Here is a 12,270-nt window from a genome sequence, read left to right as displayed (position 1 = left end):
ATATATATATATAGAATTCTTGCAATTTGAAACATTGAAATTATCTTAAAATATGTCTTCATATTTTAATTATTTAAATAAAATAAATATATTGAATAGTTCCTGTTCATCTGACATCAGATATAAATAAGAGATCAAATCAAGTTCAAATCAGAGTTAATTCATTGTCCTGCAATATTCGGCATGAAATCATCAAAACACACCTTAAGTGTTAACAATGACATTAATGCCATCATATTGTATTTTGATGACAAGGCAATAGGTTAACCTTCATTTATAAATTTCTGTTGGCTGATGTGTTGAACCCTTGACATGCGAATGTGGTATTTTTATTTCCATGTGTTTTTCGACGTTGAAGTGCGAGTAGGCATGTCTTTTGCATTGTTAAACACCCCATGAAGGCTACAAGCTGCCACATTTACCAAAATCATAAAAAAAGGATTTTGTATATATATATATATATATAAAAAAAAAAAACAATCTCACAACAGGAAGATCTGTTAAAACTTTGCTAATAGCCTAATTAAGAAAAAGAAAAATGTATTATATTATGTCGACTTTCTTGAAGTTTCGTTCCATTTGCAGCATTACCTTCAGCACTCTTCTGATGACATGATGGAAATTAAATGAGTGTGTGAATAGCTTGAGGGGATTTCTGTCCATTAACACAAAACCCACCCTGCCTGTCACACAGAACACTTTTACCCTAAGGGAAATTTTCTCCAAGTTGACGGTTTTACCTAAAAGATTATATAAATATTTTAATCGTTGTTGAAAATGAAATACAAAACCATTTTTAAACCTATTAATGATCACTTGGTTTTAATTCTTAAGGTTTTATATTTATGAGAAATTGTTGCCATGTCATGCCACTTTTTAAGGTTGTTTTTATATTTGCATCACTTTAACACTGAGTATATTTGATTTTTTGTGACTAACTAATTAGTAGAAAAAAGGGTGAAATGACACTGTAGCAGATATTTAGTTTATTTACAATAGCATGTTAACATTTCATCAAGTAAATACCATACTCAGGTCATGCATTCAAAATATTTGAACAGTATAAAACATCTTTTAAATGCCTCAAAAAGCTTGCTTTTAAAAAAGGATTTGTTGAATACAACTGCATATTGCATAATTTTACTCATGGTAATACAACATGGAAAGCAAATAGGCTCATGCAGTAAAATTGAACTAAAATGGAAATAACATGATGATTTACAGAACAGCGATTTAAGAGCATTTGGATTGGGGAGACTAAAGCAGATTTTTCTTCATTTCTTGTTTTCTTTTTTTTTTTTTTTTTTGCACCTTTGAAATTCAGTCCTTTAGTTTGCAATTAAAGACAACCACAATTATAGAGCATATATCAGTACTGTGCAAAGTCTTAGGTGCATTACATTTTTTCAAAATCTTTTTTTTTTGTCAAAAAACGGTTAGTTTACATACTCTGCTTTTAGTGTATCAGTTGGAAATATCAATTTTAGATTTAAACATTCCCTTTGCAAATAGAATTGAATAGAAGAACAAGGAGACCTACAACAGATGGTATGGCCCTCACAGAGCCCGGATCTCAACATCAAGTAAGTTTGGGATTACATGAAGAGACAGAAGCAGTTGAGACAGCCTAAATAGATAGAAGAACTGTGACAAGTTCTCCACGAATCTCGGAACATCCTACCTGCAAACAGCCAAGAAAAACTTCCAGGTGTACCTAGGGGAACTGCTGCTTTTTTGAAGGGCAAAGGTTGTCACACCAAATATTGATTTAACTTTTTTATGTTTACTGGACTTTGTATGACGTTAATTGATGAATAAAAACTATTTATGACATTATTTATTAAGACATCATCACTATGCAAAATTTTTCACAAGTGCCTAAAACGTTTGCACAGTACTGTATGAGTTTGATAATTGTGCATATTTGCAAATATATAGAGCAATATTTGTGCACTGAACTAGAAAAACTGTGTTCTTGTAAACAAAATCATTCAACCCGTAGGTCAATGTTAAATGATTGTAAAATGCTTGTCAATAAATCACCACACCAATACCTAACTATTATTAAGTTGCACTGATTTGAATTGCTGCTGATTTACAGACAGGATATCATGTCAACTTACACAGCAAATTTCCTAATACTACACTGAATCACTTCAAATAGTGTTAAAATCGACAAATTAAATAGTGAATATCAGTTTGATCAGTCTGATCAGATTGGAACTTCTTTACACCATTAGCAAACTTTAACTCTTCAACCTTGCAGTTATATCAAACAAGCAATTCATATAAGGAAAGCTGGAAATGGAGCACAAATAAAGGTAGTAGAACATGTATGTTGGTTGAAAGATCACAAAGATTGTGATTCTTTAGGAGCAATCCATTCTATAGACTCTAACCACATAGATCAGTAGAGTAGTAGGAGATTAGGAGATATTTGGTGATTCTAAAACAAACCAAATGATCATGACTATAAAGATGGTAAATATGGGGATTTGTGAATTTAAAGAAGAGGTAGTCTGGGCATAATCAAAGTTACAGTGTTTTTCCCCCTTTTAATTTTTGATTAAATTCAATCGAATTTGTAAAATCTTAAAGAAATAGTTCATCCAAAAATTAAAATTACGGGTATGCACCCATTCACTCACCCTCATGTTGTTATAAACTCATATGTTTTTCTTCCGAGGAACACAAAAGATGTTAGGCAGAATGTTAGCCAAAGTCACTATTCACTTTCACTGCATCTTTTTTCCCATATACAATGAAGGTGAATGTTAACTGAGCTTTTTTGTGTTCCACGGAAGAAAGTAAAATGTATCTGGAACAACATAAGAGTAAATAACAACAGAATATTAATTTGTGGGTGAGCTACCCTAGTATGTTATGCCAGCTTAATATAACACAATCCCTAGGTTTTCATTATTAACTAAATCTACTTTAATTATTAATACCTTAATCTCTGTTGATAAGGGCCAGTAAATATGGAACTCTATTGTAGACACAGTACTTTCTTAAGATTGCTGATAAGAAATGAGACCCAACATTTAGAATATTTAGAGACTTTCATTTGATAACTATACAGTGCATGAGCTTTTCCGCAAAAACAAAAGCAAGTCGATTGACATTGGCCATTTAGTTGATATTTAAACTTACATTGTAACAGAGAAAGGAGTGGTTTGTCAAGAATGTGAAAATACACTGTGATCATCATAGCATTTTTATGCTACTGTTTACATTAAAATCCCTACATCATGACATTCTTTATAATAGTATACTCTGCCGTGAAACGGACATAGTCTCTAGGCTTTGTATTTTTAAGCCGGATGAGGGTGCACATATCTTACAAGAAAACAAATTTAGTCACACAAGGTTAAGGCGCAAGTGAGGTCCCCTTAGAATCAGTAGACTGTGGGAAGGACCAGAGGCAAAGGATGGTTGGTATGTGAATAAATTTGCCATTTTTGTGATTAGTGACAATTCTGGAAGGTTCTACAGTTTGAAAGATTATTGAAGATTGGTGTGTCCATTTTGCTTTATCTAGTACACCGCATAGTTCAAAGTTGATTGTTTCCAGTCCAAATAATGAGAAGAGCATTTTAAATTTCTTATGACCAGTGACTGTGGCAGTGTTGCCAAGGCATGTACTGTAATGTTTTGTTTATTGACATGCTCCCAAGCCCCTATTAATGAGTGTATAAATGGACCTTATTCCACTCTGCAGATAGTCAACAGCTCCCCCTTTTTACCATGCTGGCTTATAGTGTTAAAATGATCAGGGTTTAAATACAATCTAAGGTGCACAGATACCTTGGGGATCTTTACATGCACATACACAAAATATATAACAAATAAATTTAACATCTTATTTGAAGCATCACCATATCCTCTCCAAATGTCTTTACAATCCTGACACTTCTACATATTACTGTTCATGTTCCACTTTTCATGGTACAATAAAATAAAACATAAAATAAGATAATACAAAAAGAGATAAGTATTTAATACGGCTAGTAATTGAATAAAATATAGATTGGGATATACTGCAGAATGGGATATACAGGTGCATCTCAATAAATTAGAATGTCGTGGAAAAGTTCATTTATTTCAGTAATTCAACTCAAATTGTGAAACTCATGTATTAAATAAATTCAATGCACACAGGCTGAAGTAGTTTAAGTCTTTGGTTCTTTTAATTGTGATGATTTTGGCTCACATTTAACAAAAACCCACCAATTCACTATCTCAAAAAATTAGAATATGGTGACATGCCAATCAGCTAATCAACTCAAAACACCTGCAAAGGTTTCCTGAGCCTTCAAAATGGTCTCTCAGTTTGGTTCACTAGGCTACACAATCATGGGGAAGACTGCTGATCTGACAGTTGTCCAGAAGAAAATCACTGACCCTTCACAAGGAGGGTAAGCCACAAACATTCATTGCCAAAGAAGCTGGCTGTTCACAGAGTGCTGTATCCAAGCATGTTAACAGAAAGTTGAGTGGAAGGAAAAAGTGTGGAAGAAAAAGATGCAAAACCAACCGAGAGAACCGCAGCCTTATGATTGTCAAGCAAAATCGATTCAAGAATTTGGGTGAACTTCACAAGGAATGGACTGAGGCTGGGGTCAAGGCATCAAGAGCCACCACACACAGACATGTCAAGGAATTTGGCTACAGTTGTTGTATTCCTCTTGTTAAGCCACTCCTGAACCACAGACAACATCAGAGGCGTCTTACCTGGGCTAAGGAGAAGAAGAACTGGACTGTTGCCCAGTGGTCCAAAGTCCTCTTTTCAGATGAGAGCAAGTTTTGTATTTCATTTGGAAACCAAGGTCCTAGAGTCTGGAGGAAGGGTGGAGAAGCTCATAGCCCAAGTTGCTTGAAGTCCACTGTTAAGTTTCCACAGTCTGTGATGATTTGGGGTGCAATGTCATCTGCTGGTGTAGGTCCATTGTGTTTTTTGAAAACCAAAGTCACTGCACCCATTTACCAAGAAATTTTGGAGCACTTCATGCTTCCTTCTGCTGACCAGCTTTTTAAAGATGCTGATTTCATTTTCCAGCAGGATTTGGCACCTGCCCACACTGCCAAAAGCTCCAAAAGTTGGTTAAATGACCATGGTGTTGGTGTGCTTGACTGGCCAGCAGACTCACCAGACCTGAACCCCATAGAGAATCTATGGGGTATTGTCAAGAGGAAAATGAGAAACGAGAGACCAAAAAATGCAGATGAGCTGAAGGCCACTGTCAAAGAAACCTGGGCTTCCATACCACCACAGCAGTGCCACAAACTGATCACCTCCATGCCACGCCGAATTGAGGCAGTAATTAAAGCAAAAGGAGCCCCTACCAAGTATTGAGTACATATACAGTAAATGAACATACTTTCCAAAAGGCCAACAATTCACTAAAAATGTTTTTTTATTGGTCTTATGATGTATTCTAATTTTTTGAGATAGTGAATTGGTGGGTTTTTGTTAAATGTGAACCAAAATCATCACAATTAAAAGAACCAAAGACTTAAACTACTTCAGTCTGTGTGCATTGAATTTATTTAATACATGAGTTTCACAATTTGAGTTGAATTACTGAAATAAATGAACTTTTCCACAACATTCTAATTTATTGAGATGCACCTGTAGATTCATACTGCCATTTCAAACTGAAAAGAGAGAGTGAAAAATAAGACAAACTATATATATATATATATATATATATATATAATGAAACAAAATATTAAAGCCAGTCTTAAATAGCAATATTACACCCCTCAGTGAAAAGCCCAGTAGCAATATCATGCAGAGCAAGATAAATTTCCTTTTATGTACATTAATCAAGCAACTAAAATGGACTGTGATTGTGATAATGTGATAATTCCCTTGTCATCATAGCAACAGTTCATGCCTGATGCTAAAATTGTAAGGGCCTGCTTTAGCTCATCTATTTTAAATCCACTAAAAGCCCCTGAATCATAACGGCGTCCATAACTAGTGGGGCTGTAGGATGAGGAAAAGCTCATTGAGAAACCTGAGCCTGTAGCATCAAAGCTTCCCCTTCTAGAGCCTGATCTTGAACCAGGTCTGGATCCAGACCTAGACCCTGAAGCTGATCCAGAGCCACTGATGCTATATGGGCTGTAAAGGCCTTTACTTGACTGGGAGGAAGCCTCTAGTAAACGCAGGCCAGATTCTTCCTCGATCATGCTTCTCTCCATGGCATCCTTGTATGAAATTTTGAGTTTGGTTTTGGGGCAGGTGAGGTATTTGGAATATCCACTAACATCTCTCAATTTCTGTGCAGTCCGTGCATCTAGAGTGCCTTTCTTCACTGCATCATCCAGTGATACTCTTCCTGCAACATCTGGTTCAATTAATCCACCTGTTAGGTATTGGACCTCAAGGAATCGTTGACCAGCTTCATAGTAGAGCCAACCCTTCTTTAAGGCTTGAGCGGCTGACATTTTGGCTTTGGTTCTTGGATCCTCAAATCCCTGAAAAGCTTTCTGAGCCAAGTTGATACGATCCACCATAATCTTGTCCACCAGCCCTTTGTTCATTGCATCTGCAACAGAGAACTTTTCTCCAGTGGTGGGGTCAATTATTCCTCCTGTACATGCTTGTGCTTCTAGCAGTCTTTGACCGGTGATGTTGTCAACTAGATTTCGATGCATAGCCTCTGTGACCGACACCTTTTCCAAAGTATCTGTATCTAAGATTCCAGCCACTGGTCCAGTTTCCTCAGTTGGGTCGCTCCAGGTTGTAGCTGGTGTCTTGATGGAGGGAACGGGGCTCATTGGATAGGATGAGCTGGATCCAAAGGAAGATGAACGAGATCTGAAGCCACTCATATTACCAGACAGCATGTCAGCAAATTCAGTGATTGAAAGAGTTCCAGCACGGTACTGGTCCAAAGACGATTGGTCTATGAGACCTTTAGAGATTGCATCATCAATGTCATATTGCCGCCCAGATCTTCTGTCAGTAATCATAGACTTAACAACACCATCTGACGACGTGGTGGTAATTTCCTCCCATTCACACTCTTGTTCTGCAAGCTCAATGTATGTTTGATGGTCAATGAGACCTTTGCGGTATGCCTCATAAACAGACATTTCTTTTCCTGTTTCCGGATCTACAATAACAACTCTGCGTTTGCGCACTGAAGACTTTGAAGATGTCTTTCTTTCCCGTTTCTTCTCTTTGAGCAGTAAAAGAGAAAGTCCAGTTTCAGGGTCTGTAATGCACCGTTCCATGAGCTGGAGGTAGGTCAAATTCTCCTCTGTGTTTGGATCGAAGAACCCCTTAGTATCATCAGAGGGATCAGTAAGAATACCATTCATCTCCTCATCGAAAAGACCACGTTTGTAAGCCATTTCCACAGGCAGTCGGTGACTTTCCTCAGGATCAATAATTCCACCTGTGGCTATTTGAGCCTCGAGCAGACGGATGCCGTGGTCTTTCAGAATTTGACCTTTTTTCATAGCTTGGAAAAGGGAAATCACCTTGCCAGAATATGGATCTTTGTAGCCAGTCACAGCCCGTTCAGCAGAGAGAAGTTTGTCTTTAAATTCTGGTCCCACAACTCCCATTTTTACAGCTTCGTTGACATTCATTTTTAGATTTTTGATTGGATCAATCACATACCCAGTAGCTGCTTGAGCCTCCAGAAGTTCAAAGGCAGTGCCTGGTCTGATCATGCTCTTCTTCATGGCTTGGTAGACTGATAGTCTTTCTTTGGTAGCCTCTACAAACACACCTGCAATAGAGCTGATGCCTTCAAGATATTTCTTCAGGTCTTTACTGAGGTCCTCTACAGAGATTGTACCTTCCATGAGCGCAGTGTAGGTTTTCTGATCAATAATTTGAGAGCGCAACAACTCATCTGGGGTGATTTGCTTTCTGAGGCCCTTAAATAGAAGTCTCTTGTCTGCCAGAGACAATAGTCGCAAGCCACTCTCTTTATCCACTTTGCATCTTTTGAGGAGTAGTGCATAAGACAGCTTTTCATCTGTTGTTGGGTCTGTAAATTGCTTGACATCTCCACTTGGATCAGATATCCTCTCACAGGTTTCTTTGTTAATGTATCCACGTTGCATGGCAACATCATTTGGGAGGCGGAAGTAGTACTCTGGATCAACGAGGCCACCGGTTGCTATCTGGGCCTCTAACAGCTTCAAGGCATAATCTTCAGAAATAAGTTTTTTTTTCATGGCTTGGAAGAGAGAAATTACCTTCCCACTGTATGGATCCTTGTAACCTGTGACTGCTCTCTCAGCAGACAAGAGTTTGTCATGGATCTCTGGTCCAACGAGACCTTTGCGGACAGCTTCATCAACTGTTAGCAATTGATCTTTCACAGGGTCAGTAATAAACCCTGTTGCTGCTTGAGCCATCAACAGATCAATGCCAATGTCAGGTTTGATGAGACCTTTCTTCATGGCTTGGTAGATACCAATCTTATCATAGTCATCTGAAATTACTCCAGCAATGCTGCCCGTTCCAAATAGGTACTGCTTCACATGCGGCATCTCCATGACTTCACGGATGGTTTTCTTGCCTTGTTGAAGCAGGTTATAAGTTTCAAGGTCTATAATACGAGCTCTGTAAAGTTCCTCAATAGTAACCCGGCGTCTGATTACATCACACGACATGCTCTGCTCAGTCTTGGTGATCTCTCTTTGTTCAATAATTTCAATTATAATGATGATCATTCTCTCTTTTGTGATTTTTCCTGAGCGGTACTGCTCAAGGAGCCTTTGTTTTTCCTCCTCTGGAAGCAAATCTGACTTCATGACTTCCCATAATGTCACTTGTTTACCAGCACAACTTTCATGTGGTATATCTAATTGAGTGTTAGCTAAGTCAGTTTGAGCTTGTTCCTCTGTGTAAACATATGATTTTTCAGCTTGCTCTGGAGACTCAGCTTTAGAGACTGGTAGCAGATAAATTCCAAAGTCTGGATCAGTCATGCATCTCTCTTTCAGTTGTTTGTATGTGACACTCTCATCTTTGTTGGGGTCAGTGAAACCTTTGATGTCATCTGAGGGGTCTTTGAAAGATTTTGCCAATTGATTGCTGAAGTAGCCACGCTGAATTGCTATATCACTGGGAAGGCGATGGCTATTTACTGGGTCAATTATTCCTCCCGTGGCCTCTTGAGCATCTAGAAGAGGTATGGCATGTTCTCTTAGAACAAGCTGTTTCTGCATTGCTTGGAGAAGAGAGATCTTATTACCAGTGTATGGATCTTTGTAACCAGTAACGGCTTTCTCTGCTGACAGTAGTTTCTCATGTAGTTCTGGACCAACAACACCAGCCTTTACAGCATCATCCACTGTAAACTTCTCATTCCTGATAGGATCAATTATGTACCCAGTAGCTGCTTGTGCCTCCAGCAGGGACATGCCAGTGTTTGTTGTCAGTAGTTTCTGCTTCATTGCTTGGTAAATGCTGAGTTTTTCTTTTGTTTTTTCAACAAATACACCAGCAATACAATTAGAACCTTGCAAGTAGCGTTTGATGGAGTCAATTTCACTAACCTCTGCAGGTTTCTTTTTGCCTTGTTGGAGCTTATCATATGTATCTTTGTCAATGATTTTAGATTCAAACAAGGAACTGGCTATTACAGGTCCTCTGAAACCCTCAAAGCTATCTTGTCGCTTCCTTTCTCTCTCATCCACTATCGTGATCACAATCTTGATCAATTTTTCAATAGTGACTTGTCCCGATCTATACTGTTGAAGAAATTCAATCCTTTGTTCCTCTGTAATATATTCAGAGTTTAAGATTTCCCAAATTGTGACTTTTCTTCCTTTAAACAGTCCACTGTGTAACTCAACTGAAGAATCAATCAAGGCCTGTTTAGTTTGCATTTCAGAAAGTGGTTCCTTTTCCTTTGACTTCATTGCCTTTTCAGAGAGCAAAAGCAATGGGAGACCAGTCTGTTTATCAGTGATGCATCTTTTTAGAAGTTCAGCATAAGTGACATTTTCTTGTGTGTTGGGGTCAATGAATACTGTACTAGAATCAGATTGACTGCTCAAACTTTTGTTCATCTCCTCATTTAGGTAACCACGTTTATATGCAACATCTTGAGTGATGCGGTAACTTTTCTCTGGGTCAATAATTCCTCCAGTTGCAAGTTGGGCTTCCAACAGTCGGATACCTTGGTCTTTCTTAATGAGATCTTTTTGCATGGCCTCAAATAGAGATACAGTTTTCCCAGTATATGGATCTTTGTAACCACAGACTGCTCTTTCTGCAGACAGCAATATCTCATGGAGCTCTGGGCCAACGATACCACTTTTAACAGCTTCATCAACTGTGAGCTTTTGGTTTTTCACAGGATCAATTATGAAGCCTGTTCCAGCTTGAGCCTCTAAAAGATTTAATGCAGGCTCTGTTGCGAGCAAGTCCTTCTTCATGGCTTCATAGAAAGACATTTTTTCCTTTGTCAACTCAATGAGCACTCCAGCAATACTGTTTGCCCCCTTTAGGGCTTTCTTGACAGGCTCAAGCTCTGACACCTCTTTAAGAGTAGCTTTGCCATTGTGCAATTTATTGAACAAATCTTTATTAATAACCTTTGCATCCAGAAGTTCAGACGCAGGCACTGATGATCTCAAACCATCAAAGGCAGGTTCCTTCTTGTTCTCTTTGTCCTCCACAACTGTTATTACAATCCTAATAATTTTTTCAACTGTAATTTTGCCCGTCTTGTATTGACGGATAAGATCCTTTCTCTGATCTTCCGTGAAGTACTCAGAGTTTATGACCTCCCAGATGGTGACAGTCTTTCCTTTAAATCTTCCAAATGGAATTGTTACGCTTGCCTTCCTAAATACATCTTTAGTTTCCTCATCTGTGTAAGTTTTTTCAATTTTTACGGCTTTCTCTGTGATGGGTAGTAATGGAATGCCTGTCTCAGGATCTGGTTTGCATCGCTCCAGTAGCTCAGAATATGTAAGGCTATCCTGAGTGTTGGGGTCAATGAATGCTTTTTTGTCAGCTGGAGGACTGGACAGAATTTTACTTAGATCATCATCCAGCTGACCTTGTGTGCATGCTGTTTGGACTGGCACACGGTGGCTATTGACTGGATCAACTATCCCACCAGTTGCATATTGAGAATCAAGAAGTTTTGTGGCCTGGTCCTCTGCAATTAAGCCTTTTTTCATAGCTTCAAACAGTGAGATTTTATCTCCAGTGAAAGGATCTGTGAATCCTGTAGCAGCCCTTTCAGCAGATAGCAATTTAGTGTGTAACTCAGGTCCAATCAAGGCATCCTTCACAGCTTCATTGACAGAGAGTCTTCGGTTCTTGATGGGGTCAATTATGTAACCAGATGCAGCCTGAGCTTCGAGAAGCATCATAGCTGTGCTTTGTGTGATCTTCTTGTTATTCAAAGCTTGATAGATGCTCATTTTCTGGTTGGGTTCAGCTATTACACCGCCTATGCAATCTTTACCTTTTAGGCACATCTTGACTTTGTCATTTTTAGCAAGATCTTGCACTGTTGCTTTGCCTTTTTTAAGTTTGTCAAAATCTTTTTTGCTGAGCACACCAATGTCATAAAGCCTGCTCGCAGGCACCTTCTCTCTGATTCCGTCAAACGCCAGAGGTAAATCTTTTTTCACACTTTCCACTTCTGTAGAGCCATTTAGGACCTTTTTCGTTGTTTCTACCATGGTCATTTGAACTAACTCTTCTTCAGGGACACTGTCAGTTTGGATCTCAATTTCCTTGGTGTGGTATGGCTTCTGTGAACTCTGAAGCTTCTGGAGTTTTTCTCGTAAGTTCTTGTTTTCTTCTGCCAGAAGTATTTCTTGTCCAGTTCTTTTCTTTTCAAGCTCTTGCATCTCTTTTTGCTTGTTGAGCATCTCTTCCTCAGCATCCTTTTGCTTTTTGATAGCAGCATCCATGGCAGACAAGAGTTTCTTCCTCTCCTCCTCCATCTGCTTCTTCTGACGCTCCTGTTCATCTTTAAGCGCTTCAGCCTTTTTCACTTCATCTTCAAATAGCTTTTCCAGCTTCTTTTTCTCTGCCTCAATGGCCTTCTCCTTTTTTAGCAGTGTCTCTTTTTCTACTAAGAAAGTTTGCTGGAGGACAGTCTTTTCCTGCAGTAATTGTTCTTGTTGTACGTTGGCCATCTGTGATGAAAAAATAGAAAATAAATATATGACATGGAAATAACTGTGACAGTGTAAGAATTAAAAGAGCACGATACACTTTAGAAATATAACAAAACTAATATCTAGCATAATAACTGAAATAGT

The 12,270-nt window shown here is 38.4% G+C and overlaps 1 protein-coding gene across 2 annotated transcripts in view; it reads right to left on the bottom strand.

Moving 5' to 3' along the window:
• Nucleotides 1-5,617: 5,617 nt before the first annotated feature.
• The window catches only part of pleca (plectin a), a 136,034-nt gene continuing 129,381 nt past the window's right edge, over nucleotides 5,618-12,270 (bottom strand). For both annotated transcript variants that reach the window (XM_051664420.1, XM_051664421.1), the window contains one exon: nucleotides 5,618-12,144. In XM_051664420.1, the coding sequence (XP_051520380.1) occupies nucleotides 5,830-12,144 (6,315 nt within the window). In that variant the 3' untranslated portion in view covers nucleotides 5,618-5,829. The remainder of the gene's footprint in view (nucleotides 12,145-12,270) is intronic.

The sequence above is a fragment of the Myxocyprinus asiaticus genome, chromosome 30, assembly GCF_019703515.2.
Source record: "Myxocyprinus asiaticus isolate MX2 ecotype Aquarium Trade chromosome 30, UBuf_Myxa_2, whole genome shotgun sequence".
Taxonomy (NCBI): domain Eukaryota; kingdom Metazoa; phylum Chordata; class Actinopteri; order Cypriniformes; family Catostomidae; genus Myxocyprinus; species Myxocyprinus asiaticus.
Note: the sequence above shows the minus strand (reverse complement) of the source record. Positions and strands in the feature narration are given on the sequence as shown.